Source organism: Protomyctophum bolini (genome assembly GCF_963924005.1).
Source record: "Protomyctophum bolini genome assembly, chromosome: 16".
In the NCBI taxonomy this organism is placed as follows: domain Eukaryota; kingdom Metazoa; phylum Chordata; class Actinopteri; order Myctophiformes; family Myctophidae; genus Protomyctophum; species Protomyctophum bolini.
Window position 1 is genome coordinate 29,404,138 of NC_137877.1, and position 20,615 is coordinate 29,424,752.

The 20,615-nt window shown below is 42.6% G+C and overlaps 1 protein-coding gene across 1 annotated transcript; it reads left to right on the forward strand.

Annotated features, from left to right (window-relative positions):
* The first annotated feature begins 1,711 nt into the window (after window positions 1-1,711).
* On the forward strand, window positions 1,712-20,546 carry acvr1c (activin A receptor type 1C). Its single transcript, XM_080786322.1, has 9 exons — window positions 1,712-1,896; window positions 4,939-5,211; window positions 10,532-10,774; window positions 12,236-12,466; window positions 12,649-12,816; window positions 12,999-13,155; window positions 17,291-17,415; window positions 17,707-17,837; window positions 18,320-20,546. The coding sequence occupies exons 1-9, from the start codon at window positions 1,833-1,835 to the stop codon at window positions 18,443-18,445; spliced, it is 1,518 nt and encodes a 505-aa protein (XP_080642448.1). The 5' UTR covers window positions 1,712-1,832; the 3' UTR covers window positions 18,446-20,546.
* Window positions 20,547-20,615: the final 69 nt, after the last annotated feature.

A 20,615-nucleotide genomic window follows, 5' to 3' on the forward strand; every position in this document is an offset into this window, starting at 1 on the left:
TTTTCACATGAAACATGGTTCTGTTTCTTTTCCATTAAGGCCCATTTATATTTTGTTGCTCACTCACATTTTTCAAAGTTACTTGAATTAAGTTCTTGGCAGGGTGGACCATGTGACAAAAATAGCTAGGCTATGTATCTCTCCGATCATGAATGAACATGCAGCTAACATTATAGTCCACTTGCCAGAATGTGAACCCAGGCATGTTGAGTACATAAGTTTTATGTTAGAAATGTTGAGTATGGGTCCCCAGCATGTAGAAACTGCAAGATGCTAACTTTCATATGTTGAGCAATTTTCATAATTGGCATAATATGTGACCATACCATTAACAACCTATAGAAGGCAAAACAATTTCATCGTGCTTTATGTAGCATGTGACTGTCAAAAATACTCCTTGGGCTAAAATGTGCTATGGCTGTTTTTGCCCAATGAGTGTTTATTTTGCTAAACTAATGCTTGGAATGGATTCAGCATCATGAAAATCCGTTTCTAAATGCTGGGGAGTGGGAGTTGGACCCATAGGCTACTCAACATTTTTAACATAAAACCTTGGTGTACTCAACATGTCTGGGTTCACAATGAGGCTCTATGCGTATGCCATGGGCTGGCAAGTAGACTGTTATGCCCTCCAGCTGCAATGACCAAAGATTTGATTTGTCACACATTTCAGAATCTCATTAATTCCTAATTTTCGTTTGTGTAGGCTACTTGAAGTGTGCTCAATAGTAGGCCTAGGCTATTTTGAAGAAATGGCCATCTTGTGAAAACCTGTTTCAAACAACTAATTTGAATGAATTGTGTAACTACAGTGAGCTAATAAGTCAAATTAGTTCATTATTCATCGGTGCACAATTTATAATGAAATTGACGTGTCACTCACGTTGCATATAGCCTACTGTTGGGTGGCTGGGTGCGCTCGGAGATGCGCACCGGGAGCACACTCGCCTATTAGTTTGCATTGCACAGTGCGCTATATCCTAACGCACCCATAATTACAACAGCTGTCAGAACATTAGGCTACTGATAAAATGAATATGAAAATGTTTGGGCTCAAATAGCCTACCGTATTTATATGGTTCGATTGACATACAGCTCTTGGAGCAAGTGGGAAACATATCTTCCATAACAAATCTGCAATTCTTTTTTGTTTTCCTATCCAAAGAGAGTGCTAAATTGCTACAGTCCCCTGCTACGCCCTCCCCCACATGATGAAAGCGAAAACTCCACAATAATGTTTCTTAGATTCAGCAATCAGATTCCTTGTAAATGGGTTGTTAAAATGAACAAATTGCGTTTTGTAGATTTGGGGGTATAGCGGCTATACGCGAAATCTACAAAACGCAATTCATAGGATAGCCTACTAGCCTATAAATTACTTTGCAACAAGAGCAAGCTAGTCATAGGCATAGCCTATACGGTAGTCAGACGGGAGCATTAACGGCATGAATTATTATAGAAGATTAGAAGAAGTGTTGTTGTAGGCCTACTTGTAGCCAAGACAGGAAAGATACGTATAACTACACGAAGGGACGCTCACTCTCAGTCACTCACACTTTCTCCAGCACTCTCGTTCACATGTCTTTATTCAGTGGTGTTCTAACTTCTGAGCGTTAATCCTCTTAAACTCCAGTCGACAGAGGCGGAGCAAATCTCATTGCGTATTCAGTTTTCTCTCTCACTTATTTAGAAATGGAAGCAATGTGGACGGTCCATCATGCATGTTTGGCGGACGTAGGCCTACCACGAAAAATATGTTTCTCCCTAGAACAGTAGCGTAGACAGTGCGTCCAGGGGAAGCGACCAGATGCGTCCGCGGCTCCAGTCCAGACATGACTCGTACCAGGACCATGGAGGCGGCGTTGATATTCCTGTCCATCGCACATCTGACAGCAGGTAGCAAACTATTTGTCTTGGACTCTAGACTAGACGATGGTGATTGAACTTACTTCTCGTTTAATTGGAAGCAGGCGAATGCCCCCCAATCTATCATGTGCGGAGTCTGGTCAACTTTATCACTTTTTTGTGTTGATTTGTAAATTAGGCTACTTCAGCTTGTTCTTCCACAGCCTGTTGGCTGTAGCCTACTCTGATCACTGTTAATACGTTTTCGTATTATTGTAATTTTATCTACATAGACAACCCCCGTCTCCCGAGTTAACGAGTGAAATAACTGAGTTCGATTTCCGTTATATTATGTAGATGTAAATTCGATAATTAACCAAAACGCTGTTCAGCTGACAGCCTATATAGTTGTTAGGGTTGAATGTAGTCTATAGGCTACTTGTTTGACATATAGGCTACCCATACTGTTAATGTTTTGGCTAGGCTACTTAGAATTTAACTAATTAAAATAATTACAATTTAATTTAATTTGAACAGAACTCTGAGAATGAAAAGTGCAATTCAAATAAAATACACTATTAATATTTCTTTCCGTTTGAAGCGCCAAGATACAGCTCACATAGCTATACTGTTTCAAGGTTACTGACTGACAGCACAGCAAACTTCAATAGAAAATACCTTGACGAAAGATCTATAGGCTATACTCACAGAGTGGAGAGATTTTTTTTTAAACTATAGCTGAGCTACTGGGAATGGTATGCAATTCATTTCAAATGAGCTTTATTTGCAGGAGAAAACACGCATTGGCGAAGCAATATAACAGGATAGTAGGACAGGCTACAATACGCCAAAACTGATCTAATGTTTAGAATCTTGCACTTGACATAATTCATTATCAATTATGCCACTGGCCCACTACATTACTGGTCATGAAGGGCATGCAGTCACCTTTAAAACATCAGGTTCAGTGTTAATGATTTATGCTAATCCTGAACCCTGAATGAGTTGCCAAATTATGCCTGCATATTAAAATCCTCAGTGTTAATTTATCAATTTGTAGCTCATAGATTGTACAAAGGAGATGTTACAATAATATTGTATTACCGGTATGTTTCCTTTGGGACAAGGAGATAGGTGTGATCATTGTCGTCGAATATAGATGGTCAGGTCTACATTGAACAAAGGGAGTAAGCTTTCTTTTTCAGTTGTATATTGATCTGTAACTGCATTGCACAGTGTAGCACAGCTGTTATATACAGAATGAGAGGCAGGTGGTATTACATTCATTTGTAGATCCTTATTAGAAATAGATTTCCCTTAACTGATAGGCTACACAGTACACACCTCTTCTACTTTGCATTGACACTTATTATCTTTACTTGAGTTTACTGATGAGATGACAAATAACTCAAATGTTGAGTTTGCTTGTTTGCTTGTTTTTGTGCTTAGATGTGATGGTAAACACACAGTCAGTCAGTCATTGTCAAGTGGCAAGACTTGCCAATACCCATGAAGTGAGTATAGGGTAGTTACAGTATAATAGTGTGTCTTTGCATATTCATTTGAGAATAGTATTTATTTACAGTTTGCAGAAGTACAGTACAGTACATTTCAGCACAACTCAATACAAAAAACTGTTAACTGTGAGTGGACGACCAATAAAGCACTAGACTTGTTTAGAGGGTCCACCTAAGTAGCCTGCTCTTCTGTAGGCTACTTTATTTAGAGAACACAGTTTTAAACAACATACAGTAGCTTCAAATTGGTGGTGTTGAAGTAATTGAAGTTAGCTTTAACAGCCACAACTGCCAATGGCATGTAGAAGTTTGGTAAACTCCTTGATACCACCGGGTGCTCTGGCTCCTTTGGTGTGGTGCAGTCTAGAGTTAGAACAATGACATTTAAACAAGTGATGGGTTGCACTCATAGTAAACGTCTGGGTTTCCGAGGCTACACTCAGAGTGACAAGAGTGGGTTTATATTTAATTTTATTTCTCCATGTCTTTACAAGACAGTCCCTATATCTTGAAGGACATGGAGAAATAAAATCAACTAACTGTGTGTGCACTGAGTGCAACCCATCACTTGTTTAAATGTAGAAAATCTGGTAATCTATTCCCTTGAGGGCTTTATATTATGTTGTATAGTTACTACATTACACAAAATCAACAGACATCAAGGAGAAAGTGAGAGACCCAAAACTTATGATTTTATTTGGGCAGCTAGCCATTTCTTTGTCTAGAAGATGTAACGTCTATAGAAAGAGAAATTGGAATGGATTGAAACGTTCTAACTAGCCTACTGCTTAGCATGTACAGCATAGGATAGTTCCAAAATGTCCACCAATCATTTGTATCACTAGTCTTGTTCATTGGAACATACTGACACAACCGTTGACCCTTTTCAGTTTAAAGTACTGAAGTGGTGCACACCTGGCATGTTATATGGTCAAAGACACAATTAAAACCCAGATGATTTTCAGGTCATGTCTGTGAGGGCCAATTGCATTCCTATTGCTCATCAAATAAAGAAGGACAGTGTTTCTAAGAAGAGCACAAGATTATCTGAGAGGCATTACTCTTGTTCCTACCATTCCAGGCATTTGCTTTACATAACAGGACACCTCTGGTCAAGAAAAAGAGGAAAAATAAGGTCCATATATGGGCATTCCTATACAATCCTTGTTAAACCCTTATATGGGAATGTCAATATATGACCATATTGTGACAGTCTTATGATAACCAGTGTGGTTGCTGCGACGCGATTCAGACTTTCAAATGAACCAAGTTGGTACAAACATGGATCTCCATTTGTGGAGCTGACTATCATCACCTGGATCTCCATATATGAAGATCATGCACAACACTGACCTCATCAAACCCCGGGTAGCCATACATAGTTTGTTTGACATACTCTGCATATATGAGCCGACGAGCAACTCTACATCTGACCTCACTGACACCAGATTTATAGTTTAACTCCTGCTTCTCAACTGTGCCGTATTAAGAAGCTCTGTTGTTTTCAGCGCGACCTTGCCCTTTAGGGCGTCTTACTGGTATAATAACTTTGGTAATATTGTGTGGTGTGTTTCAGCGCTGCGGTGTGTTTGCCAGCTGTGTACCACTACCAACCACACATGTCATACAGGGGCCGACGGGGCATGCTGGAGCTCGGTGATGCTGGTTGACGGGATGGAAAAGACGGACAGGTCCTGCATGTCACCTGCAGAAATGAAGGCTGAGAATGTCTATTGCTTCAGCTCCCGTATGCCTAACGTTGTTAAAAGGAACTGCTGCAAAACAGACTTCTGTAACAACGAGACTCTACACATTCACCCGGGTAGCTTTGACAACAGCGACAACAAAAGTAAGAAAGCCACCAGTTGCTGTGTTTGAATTTCCTCATAACCTAGTCAATTCTAATTATTTGTCTTGTTCTTTTGGCTTTTAAACACAAAGATGTGAGTCTGGTTCAGGATTTCACTGGGTCTTATTGGTCTGTGGTCGTTTGAAAGGGACTGAGTGAGAAAGTAAAAGGGAAAGTACTAAGTGAAGGAACGACAGAGCTTATTTTGAGTGGTGCAACCATAGGGTGCAGCCACTCCAATGCCCAGCTTTGTCCGTCCCTGTGTCCCTATGTATGTTTAGGGTACCAACAGGGGGCGCTGTTGCACCACTCACTTCAGACAGGTCTGATTTTTAACAGTCTGTTAAAGTTAGGAGAAACAAGCAGGAGAAACAAGCGGCCAACCTGGTTTGGGTTTCCCACCTGTAGAGAAAGCCTTGTATGATAGTGTCACACACCAAAAATAGCAGATATACAAGTTCACACTCACAGCAGGTCGCATAGTGACACGGCAGTGCTGATCCTGCCAGATCCTGTGACATAATAGAGCGTCGCAGTCCCTCCCCCTTTCAGAACGACGAGTGGCCCAGGAAATGAAATGCAATGCATTTCTCCCATAGGATTTCTCCCAAAGTATTTATTTAAAGACGGTTACGCCGCGGACAAAGCCAACTCGGATCGTGACAAATCATGACAATGAACACAATATTTTGGGCCGATCAAATCATTAGAAAGAAGAAAATAAAGGCAGGAGACAACACTATTTGTTTTGTTTTTCTTCTTATAAATTATTTGATCGGCCCAAAACATTGTGTTCATTGTCATGATTTGTCACGATCCGAGTTGGCTTTATCCGCGGCGTAACCGTCTTTAAATAAATACTTAAAGAAAATCCTATGGGAGAAATGCATTGCATTTCATTTCCTGGGCCACTCGTCGTTCTGAAAGGGGGAGGGACTGCGACACTGTGTGTGTGTGTGTGTGTGTGTGTGTGTGTGTGTGTGTGTGTGTGTGTGTGTGTGTGTGTGTGTGTGTGTGTGTGTGGGTGTGTCTCATGTTACAATTGTTGTTTTCCATATTCAGAGTTCATTGGAATGAGGACAGCATTTTCTCCAAGTTGTTCATATCACATTCCTTTTCACATACATTTTTGAATAGTATCAGACAGTATCAACAGCCTTGACAAACAATCACCAGAGCAGAAACATCTGCTGTCCCTCATAATGGTGTGTTTGGTTTTCATTCATTTTTTCCTGTATTTTGCTGTGACCTTGATCTGTTGCTTTAGTGGAGGATACTTTACTTCTCCTCTCTGAAGGATAATGCATCCTCCAGCTTTTCTTCTTCAGTGCCTGTTTCTCAGCACATAATGATTGTTTCCCTGGTAACCACATCGATTCCATGGACAGAAGCACAGGTTTTCAAGTCTTGCCAAATTGCCAGCGTTTCCAATGCGATTGTCATCCAAAAACACAGCAGGAGCTGGCTTTGTCATTACAAAGAGCGCCTGCCCAAAATAAACACCTGCTGCTTTCATTGGCATTATCATCTACATTATTTAGAACAGATTCTATTTCTATTTTCACAATTGTTGCCTCTTTCTTATATTATTTGATCATTTGGCCAATGTTCATTACTGTTGATGCAGTAATGGTCTTTTCTTTCTTATTCTTATTTGGGGGATTCAAATGGTATTAAAAAGTCAGTTAAATTGTCACTTGTCATCTGGGAAGAACTACCTAGAAGTGAATGAGTGTGAGGAAGACTTTACTGTTCATCACTTTCCTCCGCAAAGATCTCCAGCACTTTGCGTCTTTGCATATCCTCCAGTTCCTTAGCTGTTGGGTAACAGGCTTTTAGGTGAGAGACATGAACAACGCACATGTCCTCCCCAGTGTCCTCTTTCACCACCTGATAATTCAGGGATCCCATTTGTTTAAGGATCCGGTAGGGACCTTGCCACTTGGGTAAAACACTGGGTAAAGAATGTTGAGTAGATGACAACTATCATGCAGAGCTGCTGCCAGCATACAAACAAACTTCTTCCACCCTGATTCACACACACCTGTGGCAATTTCAGTGGTGAGCAGGGAGATTGCCAGGTGTCAATCATCGTTGAGTGGTGATGGCTTGTCAATTAGTCAATTAAGAGTAAATTGTGACTGGCCGTCACAACTGGTAGGGTCTATTGAGAGTTTCAGGTCTTTCTGGACATTGCAGGCACTTCTCTAATGGCAGGAATAAAGTGTGGAACACAGAAACAGTATTCCATCTTGTCTTGCTTTCTAAATAAATACATTAGCCACGTTAAGTAAAGAATCAGAATCTAAATCAACTTCATGGGGTGAAGTGAATTTCCATCAGATTTTGATTGTCCATACATAACCTTTATTTTTCGTCTTCTTCTTTAATACAAGAAAATGTACTGCACACCATCTACACATGCACAATGACAACTTTATATAGGCCTAAATGTACTGCACACCATCTACACATGCACAATGACAACTTTATATAGGCCTAAATGTACTGCACACCATCTACACATGCACAATGACAACTTTATATAGGCCTAAATGTACTGCACACCATCTACACATGCACAATGACAACTTTATATAGGCCTAAATGTACTGCACACCATCTACACATGCACAATGACAACTTTATATAGGCCTACATTAAGAAAATGTACTGCACACCATCTACACATGCACAATGACAACTTTATATAGGCCTACATTAAGAAAATGTACTGCACACCATCTACACATGCACAATGACAACTTTATATAGGCCTACATTAAGAAAATGTACTGCACACCATCTACACATGCACAATGACAACTTTATATAGGCCTAAATTCTAGACGTCCGTCACAGACGTCCGTCGACGTCGCCTACGCAGACCTTGCTTTTTCCTCTTCTTCAGAAATATTTTCTTTTAATTATATTCGACTCGAAGGTCAGAGGTAGAAGTTTGAATGAATGTAGAATGATTTCCAGGATCTAATTTGTATGTGAGGGGATATTTCAAAAGAAATACACACACTTATGATGCTGATGTTAAGAAGTTGCAGTTGTTTTATTGACTCAGGGGAATTGTGCAGGCTTCAGTCTTGCTTTACACCATGTGCTTTGCTCCAGTTGGATATGAGATGGAGTTTGTCTTTTAGGTAAAAGGCTAAACGATGTCTTAAGAAATACTTGACTGTTCACATCACTCAACACAGTACAAAAAATAAGCTTGTGTTTGCGTGCGTGCGTGCGCTGTTTTGAACATCTGTAGATGTCGCAAGTCCCTTTTGACAAAGAAGTTTAATGGATTGGGGGGAAATATTGGGACACTTGAACTGTATTGGGCTAACAAACATTAATTTGGTTATAATTTGTTTATGTTGCCAGTAAATTCACAGTAAAATGCCATAGTGTTGCCTTTAGTTACATTTGTGTTTTACACTCTGGGAGTTAAATTAACATTGAGAATTTTACTGTGTTCAACATAATGACCTGTGCAGTCCCCCTCCAACGGTCCCTTTTAGTGGTGTCTGTGTCTTCTATGTCCGATACTGACCTGACGAAGATCTGTCAAGATCGAAACGTTGTCGATTCAATAAAGTAATGGTGAAAGAATGGTGTGCGGGCCCTACCTCCTTCCATAATTGCCTTTTTGGCCCTGCACCCACTGTCGAGGTGCGTGTAAATAGGTATGCTCTTCTATGTCCTCCCACAGAGAGAATCAAGGACAGAGGCAGATATGTTATTACTGAGCTTCACAGTTGTATTGTAATGTAATGTCAGAATGGTGACAGCCAAAGTGACAGGGCCCACCCCTGTCGCTTTGGCTGTCACCATTCTGACATTCACTGTGGTTTTCAAGATATTAGTGCTGTACTTTGTCAGAGTACATATGTATTCTTTTCACTTTTGGGGGACTAGGTTGTGGAATTTGTGTTTGCTAGCTTTTTTTAATTATTCTTTTTACGTTTGGATAGCAAACTGCAAATATTTCAAATCTTTAGTTCTTGGCAGTAAAAAAACGGAATCTGCTTCTGCCAGCTATCGATTTTGATTGCGACTCTATGATATTGGTTGGGTTCAGGAGATAGAGCTGCCGCTTGGGAATCGGAATCTTCCTGGTTCGATAGCCATGAGTTAGTGTCAGGGTGAGACAATGTTGGGTCTTTGCTCTGTTTCAAGTGTCTTGAGGCAACTTGTTGATGTGGCACTGTATATTTAAATTTCAGTTGAATTGTGTTTGAGCACCACAACAAACCCAAAGTGCTCAGGCACCATGCTAGTGAGCAGATCCGTGCCATGCATGGTTTCCTCTGTTGTCGGTGCGTGAATGTGTCTATGTGAATGCAATCCTTTGGATGAAGGTGCTATTCAATCAATTCAACTTACGTATGAGTTGGCTTGAGCATAAAGTTTACGTCACTGTCTAAAAATATCTCTGTCATCAGATAGGTCATTTGTTATAAAATGTTATACGTTTAAACTCTTGACTCCCTGTTTTTGCCATGCATCTCCTAGTGCATGACAATGACCTAGATATTTGGTTTCTTTGCATTTTTTTAATGACATTCTAGACAGGTAGAAATCAGAAACTACCAGCTTACTGTCTTCCTTACTTCTCACAATCAGAGTTATGCTCTTCTTAGCGTTGACCAGCACTAGATGGACATAGAACCACCAAGTCATCTGCAAACTGACATGAGGTGATTAATGAAACAGTCACCAATGATACACCCTGTTTTACATGCACCATGTGCCATTTATGGTCAGATGCAATTTTTTTAGCAGTACAACATTCAACATTCAGTGTAAAAACAAAATCACACCCGTGTGAAGTGAGGGGCGCTCTTATCATCGTACATCATCATACCGCACATCATCTCATTCCGGCAATCAGAATTTGCATCCTCACCTCTGTCTTCAATGTTTGTGTTACCCATGTTTGTGTTTACAGTTACACACTCAAAATGTACCATTCATTGTCAATGGCATTTCATGTTTGTGTAATTTGTGTTAGGACAAAGTTTGTGTTTGCACACACTTAAAGCTGGATATAGGAGGGCCTATCAGTATCACCCCTCCAAATCCAGTGACACTGACATAAATGACAATGTCCACTAGAGGGTACTGCAGTACTAACAGTGTATGCAGTAACTGCCCTGTTTTAATTTCAATATCCTGCCATAAAAAATAAGCATCTTGGTGTCATGGTGTGCAACTGTGTATGACTGCATAATTTAATGACTTTAATGAATGTTGTGTATACCTGTATGTTTTTACTAGATGCACTATCCTAATAGCTTTTCTATGTTGGCCTTTTCAGGGAGGCTTTTGGAAGAACCAGGCTGGGGCAGACTGGAGCTAGCTTTGGTAATCCTGGTGCCCTCTTGCCTGCTATGTGTGGGCATTGTGGTTGGAGTTTTTGCTATACTTGGCCAGAGCTGTGCCTACAACAGAGCCCACATACAGGATGCAGAGGAAGCCCTGGATGACCAAATGCTGGTGTCAACTGACAAATGTCTCAAAGACCTGATCTATGACATGAGTACCTCGGGCTCTGGCTCTGGTAAGAAAAACATTGCATCACCATGCATATTCACACACCGGTACTCATAGGGCTCTATTTTGTTGCATAACAAATTGAATGTGTGTATAGGGGGAGGTAAAGCTTGATCAGCAGAGAGTAAAAGTGGGAGGGAGGATGGATGAGAGTCAGCCTTGGCACACTTGAACTTCCATGCGCGGCCAAAGGAAGCTATATGTTTTGCGTCATCTCCGGGTTTTTAGACAGGTGGTGGATGAAAACGAAGCTCCACCCACGCAGCAGAATGCCGCTGGGGCAAGCTTTTCCGGGAATCTGGCCGACGCCGCAATCTGCCGCGTGGGTGGAGCTTCATTTCCAGCTGTCTAAACAAAACGGAAATGACGCAAAACACAGCTTCTTCTGTCCGTGCATGAAATCTAAAGTGTGCTCAGACCCAGAGAGGGAGAGGGAGGGAGAAATGGAGGGGGGGAGAGAGGCCTACCTGTCCTGTGCTCAGTGGAATCCAATGTGCCTCTCCCTAAGGACTGCCTTCCTGAGTTCACAGGCAGCCTAAATTGTTACACAATGCCAAGGACACTGGCACAGAGATACAGTTTGTTTATAACTTAAGAAGCCTGACACACAGCACCTTCAAGAACCATAAGAGCTAGAACCACAAGTCATAATAATATTATGAATAATAATATATTCATATATCTCTCGATTAGTGATGCACAGGCCGACCGTTGAACCGCAGGGCAGCCTGACGGGTCGAGATTCCAGACACAATTATTGTGGGGCGGCCGGCAACACAGGAAAAGAATACAAGAAAATGCATTCCAGTACCTTCTCTCTCTCCTATTTTGTGTCTCTCACTCCCTCTCTCCTGCTGCTGCTCTCCCGTCTCCTCCTGGAATCATCTGAGCTTGTGTTCAATGTGTTGCTTATTTGATCAATTATGCACAGTTGCCTCTAATGACATCCCCGCTGCATGGTGCCTGCTGCAGGGTTGCCTCTGCTGGTCCAGCGCACCATAGCTCTAATGACATCCCCGCTGCATGGTGCCTGCTGCAGGGTTGCCTCTGCTGGTCCAGCGCACCATAGCTCTAATGACATCCCCGCTGCATGGTGCCTGCTGCAGGGTTGCCTCTGCTTGTCCAGCGCACCATAGCTCTAATGACATCCCCGCTGCATGGTGCCTGCTGCAGGGTTGCCTCTGCTTGTCCAGCGCACCATAGCTCTAATGACATCCCCGCTGCATGGTGCCTGCTGCAGGGTTGCCTCTGCTTGTCCAGCGCACCATAGCTCTAATGACATCCCCGCTGCATGGTGCCTGCTGCAGGGTGCCTGCTGCAGGGTGCCTGCTGCAGGGTTGCCTCTGCTGGTCCAGCGCACCAAAGCTCTAATGACATCCCGCTGCATGGTGCCTGCTGCAGGGTTGCCTCTGCTGGTCCAGCGCACCATAGCTCTAATGACATCCCCGCTGCATGGTGCCTGCTGCAGGGTTGCCTCTGCTGGTCCAGCGGACCATCGCTCGGACCATCGTCTTGCAGGAGAGCATCGGTAAGGGTCGATTTGGTGAGGTGTGGCGAGGGAAGTGGCGAGGAGAGGACGTGGCAGTGAAGATCTTCTCTTCCAGAGACGAGAGGTCGTGGTTTCGAGAGGCTGAGATCTATCAGACCATCATGCTCAGGCATGAGAACATTTTGGGCTTCATTGCTGCTGACAACAAAGGTAGGTGTGTTTAGTGCTGAGACCCAGTGGACGAGTAACGTAAACAGTAATTTACAATGTATACCTGAAAGGATATCCGCTAATTCAAATGGCTTAAATATAAATATAGTTGTTTCTTCAGATGTGGCATTTATTAGATTGTTGTGCTAACGTGTAAACACATCCTCTGCTGTTTGTTGCAGATAATGGCTCATGGACTCAACTGTGGCTGGTATCAGAGTACCATGAACATGGATCTCTATTTGATTACCTGAACAGGTACACTGTCTCTGTGGAGGGCATGATCGTCTTTGCTGTGTCCATCGCCAGTGGTCTGGCCCACCTGCACATGGAGATCATTGGCACTCAGGGTAAGGACTCGTCATTCCTGTGTGTGCTCGACATATCTTCAGTAAATTGTACGTAGATCATTCACCAATGTTGGAGGATTCAAGGGATTTGTGCTAGCTGCATGTGTAAATTAATACATTATACACATAGTTTGGATCTATAATGAACTAAACTAAAATAGTTGTGCTTTGCTGCCTTTCAGGAAAGCCTGCAATTGCCCACAGGGACATCAAGTCCAAGAACGTGCTGGTGAAGAAGAATGGCACCGCAGTCATTGCAGACTTAGGGCTCGCTGTGAAACACGACTCCAACACCAACACTATAGATATACCATCCAACCACAGAGTTGGAACTAAGAGGTGAATGTTTTTCCAATCAATCAAGGCAAACATTTCAGTTTGTTGGCTAATGTATTGATAATAGGTTATTCATTTTTGTTTACGCATATATTATACGGCAGTGGTCCTCAACAGGCGGACCGCGGTCCACGACCGGACCACGGCACACCTCTCTGCGGACCCTGGAGAAATGATAGAATAAAGAGAAAAGGCCTGGGCCGTGGCTCAGCGGTCCAGGCACCATGGCTGGTAATCCAGCCAAGGTGCCTGTGTGTTTGTGAGCAACAGGCGTCCACAGTGACCTAGCCACCTTTGTTTATGGAACTCTGAATGCAGAATACAGGTGTCTGCTTTCACGTGCCCCATCATTCCCAGTGTGCTATTCTTAGCACAACATATGCTGTGTTTGTTAACATAGTGATGAGACTGCTCCAGTTGTCAAGGCCAGCTTGGTGGCCAAAAAGAGACATTTATGGTTTTGGGAAGGGGGTGGGAAATATCCCAAGGTAAGACACCTGTGCACCTTAATTATATGTTTCACTGTGCTAAACAGCTAAACAGCTTTAGAACTTGAGTATGAATAGTAATATTATTGTTATAATATGACAGTGAAGACTTTTTCTAGACAGTGAGCTGTCTAGAAATGGGTCTGTTAGTCTGTCCGTGTGTCTGGGTTAATCTCACAAACCTCTGGACCAATCAGCACAACATTTGTTGTGCATGCTGCTGCAGTTGTCATGCTGTCACATGAGTTCTTGAAATATTTAGCATTAATTTTATAATGGAGGTCAAAGGAAAATCTTGCCCAAACATATGACTATACTGTACATCATAGATACGTCATAGAGTGGCCACACAAAGTCTTGTTTATTATTGAGTGGCATGTTAAAAAAATACAATGCAAATGTACATCTCATAATGAGAAATGCTGGTTACAATTAGGAAAGTAGAATGAGACTCTTTAAGGTGAAAATTGTAATGTATGTAAAAGCTATTTATTATATTATTGTCACGTCCTGTCCTAGGACGTACCACGCCTGGACCGCCGTCCCTACCTTTGCCCCTCTGTTGCCTCCCTTCCCCCGGCTGATTGTGAGACAGTGTCCACCTGCGCTTCTAAGCTGAAGAGACTTTTGTTAATGAGCATGGAGGTATATTAGGGACTCTGTGTTATTGGTTAGGTTGCTCTATTATAACTATTGTTTCCCAAGAGTGGGACTGTATGTTATGTATGCCCTGAGAGGGTTTCTAAGTTACAAATAAAAGTGCTTGAGTGCAAGTCGTTGTTGCCTGGATTTCTGCATACGGGTCCAAATACTGAGGTGTTCCTGACAGTATAATAGAGCCATAAGATGGACCCAGTGGAATTCACTCAGTTACAAGGCGCAGTGGCGTTACAAGGACAGCTTTTGGGCCAACATGAGAACATTCTGGGTGAGATGAATGATCGCCTCGCTCAGCTTGTCGCCGCTGTTCAAAACCTCACCGTCGCTCCCCCCCTCCCCGTGGGGTCCAGGTTGGACAGGCCGCGGCGCCCCCCCCCCCCCCCCCCCATCGTCACACCCACAGAGCCACACGTCCCTCACCCGGAGAGGTTTAATGGGGGAGCGGATTGCCGTGGGTTTCTGACGCAGTGCTTGTTGGTTTTTCTTCTACAGCCGTCTGCTTTCACTACGGATGGTGCCAAGGTAGCCTACATGATCACATTGTTATCGGGCCAAGCCCTTGCCTGGGCTAACGCCTTGATTGACAAGCAGTCACCTCTGTGCGGCGATTATGCTCTGTTCGCCGAGGAAATGAAGAGGATATTCGACCAAAGAGTGCGTGGCAGAGATGCGGCTACACGACTGCTTAATCTACAGCAAGGGCGCAACAGTGTGGCTGACTACGCTATCGAGTTCCGTGTGTTAGCAGCAGAGAGCGACTGGACGGAGGCGGCATTGATTCCGACTTTTCTTTCTGGACTCTCTGATGCTGTAAAGGACGAGCTGGTGTCTCGGGAGTTGCAAGAGGGCCTGGACTCTCTGGTATCGTTGGCTATCCAAGTTGACAATCGCATCCATGAACGCAGGAGAGAGAGACTGGTATCGTCCACCGTGGCCTGCTGAACGCCCCCGGGAGGCACCGAGTGCTACCGAAGACCCCCGAGAGTCTCTGACGACGTCAGCTGCTGATTTGTCGGTGTCCAGTGAACCGATGCAGCTGGGGAGCTTCAAGCTGTCTTCGGGTGAGAAAGAGAGGAGAATGAAAGAGAAACTTTGTTTGTTTTGTGCCCGAGTTGGATTTTTTTTTGCTGCTTGCCCTGAGAGAGAGAGAGGAGGGTTTAGCCTAGTTGTAGAGTTCTTTCTCTTTATTTTTTTGAGTTTTTGTTTTGCCTTGTGGTGCAGTCTCTCACTACTGTGTGTTTTTCCCCCCATCTGATTGTGTGACTGGTGTGTGTGGTTTTGGATGGGTTCCCGAGTGTGTGTTGCTGGCGTGGTTTGTGTGCTGCTTGCTGTTTAGTGTTCCTTCCCCCCCCTAATTGATCATTAGTTGAAGCAAAATGATGTGGCAGCGTGCGCACACGGCTAAGCATTGCACTTGGTGTAGGCACGCAGTGTGTATTGTTTTAATCAACATTAAATACAAAAGATATAGGCTACACCAAAAGTTTAAATACAGATACAGCTTGTGCTCATGGCCTAAGCACCGTGCTGCAATGTAGTAGTAATGTTTCTAATTTATCTTCTCAAATGACTTCAGCATTAAGCAGAGGATGCTATTGCCTCTGTTCTACATCGGAGCCTGGCCCATCTAGAGGGTAAGAACACCAGTGTGCGTAACTGGTCGACAAACTGTTCCCCCTGGGTCTGGGCACTACCCTGTGTAACTGGCTGCTGGACTATAAATTAACAACTCCAGCGTCATCTCCCTGAGCGTTGGCTCTCCCCAGGGCTGTGTCCTGACTCCTGAGTCCACTGCTGTTCACCTTGATGACCCATGACTGCTGTGCCAGGTTCAGTACCAACCATATGGTGAAATACACGGATGACACGACACTTGTGGGCCTCATCAAAGACGACAAAGAGACGGCCTCCAGTGAGACAGTTGGTGGGCTGGTGCAACACACACAACCTGGTCCTGAATGTCAACAAGTCAAAAGAGGTCATTGTTGACTTCAGAAAGAACCAGCGCAGCCACTCACCACTCCTCATAGAGGACACTGCAGTGGAGGTAGTGTCCCCCCCCTGTTCCTGGGGGTACAGATCACAGACAGTCTGTCATGGTCCTCAAACACGTGCTCTCTTGTGAAGAGAGCCCAGAAACCGTTCTTTCTGCGCCGGATGAGAAGAGCCCGACTCCCCGCTCCCATCCTCACTACTTACAGGGGCACTATAGAGAGCATCCTGACAAACTGCATCTGTCTGGTCTGGAAGCTGTAATGAAGCAGACTGGAAAACAGTGCAGAGATTAGTGAGGACAGCGGAGAAAATCATTGGGACGTCACTGCGTTCCATCAAGGACACAGATCACAAACGCTGTCTGTCTAGGGCCAATAACATCAGTAAAGACCCCACCCACCCACACCAGGGACTGTTCACTCTGTTGCCTTCTGGCAGAAGGTATCGAAGCATTGGAAGTAAAACAGCAAGATTTTCCAAGAGCTTTTCCCCCCAAGCTTTCCCCCCCATTAGACTTCTGAACAAGTTCAATATCCCCTAACCTTTTCCCCCCATATGCTGCTATCCTATCGTGCAATATCTGTCTCTCTAATGGTTCTTTTTAATTTATTTGTTTTTAAAAGTGGATTTTAGATTTTAATAGTATTTTAGTTAGTCTTTTAACTAGCATAATAAAAGCCAGTGAAACAACATTTCGTTCCCTTATGCATTTTATTTATCTGCTGAATGACAATAAAGTTATCTATCTATCTACTTGCTCATGTGTTTGTTATTGAAAAAAGACATCAAGCCATGGGCTTGATACAAAAGTTGTATCAAGTGCCTTAAAAGCAGTTGCATATTACCGGTAGTCATTTATATAAAATGATCCACTGCTGTTTAAGGCACTTAAGCTGTTCATGATTCAAGATGAACTTCATGATGAGCCTCTGTGCCGTTTAGTTTTACTCATAAAGGGGATACTCATTGCCCATGAATCACTCTGTCCTCTGCAGGTACATGGCCCCAGAAATACTGGACGAGACAATCAACATGAGAAGCTTTGAGACATTCAAGAGGGCTGACATATACGCCTTGGGCCTGGTATTCTGGGAACTGGCCCGGAGATGTTCCGTTAGAGGTATGTAACGCACGCACGCACGCACACACACACACACACACACACACACACACACACACACACACACACACACACACACACACACACACACACACACACACACACACACACACACACACACACACACACACACACACAATGCAACGCATAATGTCATACAGTTATTATCGTATGTGTCAGATTGACCCGTGCAGGTTGTTAGTTAAGATACAGGTAGTTGCAGTTTTGCGTCATGAAGCAAGAGAACAGAATACAGCACTTGTACTAGCAGGGATGTCCTGCTTTTTGCAGGGCTCCATGAGGATTTCCAACTGCCTTATTATGACCTGGTGCCTTCAGATCCATCCATTGAGGATATGAGAAAGGTGGTTTGTGACCAGAAACTGAGACCCAACATTCCTAACCAGTGGCAGAGCTGTGAGGTGAGGGAAGCCATCCATTCATCCATTCATCCATTCATCCATTCATTCATTCATTCATTCATTCATTCATTCATTCATTCATTCATTCATTCATTCATGCTGTATGATTATCACTTGGAGCCATATTTAAAGGTGCTGTAGTAGGTGTATTGTTTTGAGTTAGTGTTAGAGTTTGCTATAGTGTTTGTCCCCATTTCCACCTCTTCAGAAAATATTAAAGTTATATAATATTAATAGTTTATCTTATAATAGGTTTCACTCTCTCCACCTACAGTTGTAGAAATCCGTACCCCTGTAAATATATCATGCCAGGTAGTCCCATGCTCAAATGGGGATCCATGGCTCATTACCTGTGAATTTAGAGGTCCTTGACATGACAATGAGAACCATATATAGAGGCTATTATACTTGTCCCTTTCAAAATTGAGTGACCGTAGGGTTTAGTTAAATAACACATACCGTGTTAATGTTTACTTTGTCAGGCTTTGCGTGTGATGGGCAAGCTGATGAGAGAGTGCTGGTATGCCAACGCTGCAGCTCGTCTCACTGCATTGCGGGTGAAGAAAACCCTCTCTCAGGTGATCGTCATCAAGGACATCAAAGATTAGCTTGACTCGCTGTCTCACAGACTGGCACTGGTGCTGGCGCAAGTGCCAAAGATAACCATCCTAGAGAAGCCAGCCAGCTTGTCAGACTGTCTGAGGTTGCCCCCCTCAGGACAAAACCAAACTGTACATGCTCAGCGACCATGATGGGCTTGTCGATAGTGCCAAAAGATTTGAGAATGTATTTAGGACAGCCTTGCCTAAGATAATTGGAACTGCCCATGTAAGTATGGCTGACTGTACAGCTATGGCTTTGGGCAGTAAGCGCCATTTGAAGAATAATATGTACAAAGTATATATAAATGGTTTTTCTACCTCAGACATGTAAGTGCCCAGAGCTGGAAGTTGCACATTGAGGTATCTTTTTGTGTGCCATATTGTCTCGTATAGTGCTGTACGCAACATGCTGCTAACTCACTGTCATGAAGGATACTAGATAAGACACTACTAAATGTAGTGACTTTATCATTCAGACTATGTTTGTGGGAGGGAGGCTGTGTGGAATAAATACAGCTTTTTACAAAGTGAAAGCTCAAAATTAATCATCTTTTTTATGTATGTAAGTTTTGCAAATTATTTTTCATAATAGATATACACAGCAATGAGCACAATTTCCTACTAGGAACATTGTAGAACAAAATCCTTCAATGTAAGCACCTTATTGACTGAACGCTGAATAGCGTTCCAATGAAATAGAAGATTATGTAGGAATTTATTAATGTATACTTGATTATATTTATTCACACTGGAAGCATGTTGTTGATTAAAAAGTTTAAATCAATACTGCCAGTTGCACAATAGGATTAACAACTCACTTAAAGTTATTTTGAGTGCATCAATGTAATGTGTGTACAATTATTGTAGCCTAACCCACATTTACTGTAGCCCGGGAAACCCTATAAGTGACTTTACTATAGCTTTCAATGGAGGAACCTCTTTTTGGGTAGGAAACCCTATAAGTGACTTTACTATAGCTTTCAATGGAGGAACCTCTTTTTGGGTCGGCCTAGTTGTTGCTATGTATAGTAGGCCTATATCATAAATTGTTTGTAATGTTTGAATACATTTTATGTTTTTTTAGAAAACTTTGGACAGGATTTAGAAGGCTCAGGCCTCAGGTCTAAAGTAGTATCTGTATTTAGTATATTTCCTGGATGCCTGTGATGAGGGATTTCACTCAGAGTAGCACAGTCTTTAGTTTGAACCGAAACTGTGTGATTCGTGCACAAGTACTAAATGCCTTTGACAAACAAAACGAGATATGACCACTTTTCCCACTTACCTGACCACAGCCAGGGTCTACATATCTCAGTTGAAGAGCAGGGAGACCACCTCCAACCACTGAAGATGTGCTAGTTATATTGTCTTAACATATTCTAACATACAGATTGGTTTAAAATCTATTCACTAAAGGAAGTTACAGATTGCATCTTTAATCTGTGTCTAGTTTAACTTTACTTGAGTTGTTTACTTTTTGTCACTTAATTACTCAAACACTATCTGTATAGCATACATTATTTACATTAGGAGTGTTAAATCATGTTGATCCGTTGTTTTTCCACATTGTGCATGATTTCTTGCTTTTTTTTTTTTTACAATAATAAAATAATATTACTGCATACTAATCAGCACTAATTGCAGTTGAGAATAAGCTAACATATACTGTAGCTTCTGTCAGAAAGCACCTTTCTGGATGGTACAGTTTCTTTATGCCAAATCATGGGTTGTGTCAAATAAATGTTCAATTCGTATATACACCATTGCAGATGGACATAAATGTAGACATAAATGTTTTTGTTCTTTGTCTGGTTGCATATGCTGAGCCATATTTGTGTTGTGCCATGAGGCCTATCATTGAGTGTTTTGCTAAGGACCAGATGACAGGTGACAGAGAAATGTAAACACTGAAAGTGGATGAGTTACTTAGCTTAGAAGAGACTCCTCAGTCATTCCAAAGAGAGATGATTACCATGTGCAATTTACGATTGGGGACATTTCTTTTTTTGTATTGTTTTTTTTACACCTGTTTTCCGACAGTGATGTAAAACCTTTTCTTTCTCACATGTAGGTCTCTTGTAACAGTACCTGTCATTGCTTTGTCTTGCTGAACTATTTATTGAAAAGAAAAAATACATGACGTACAGATCGTCAATAAACAATCTTTCATGAACAT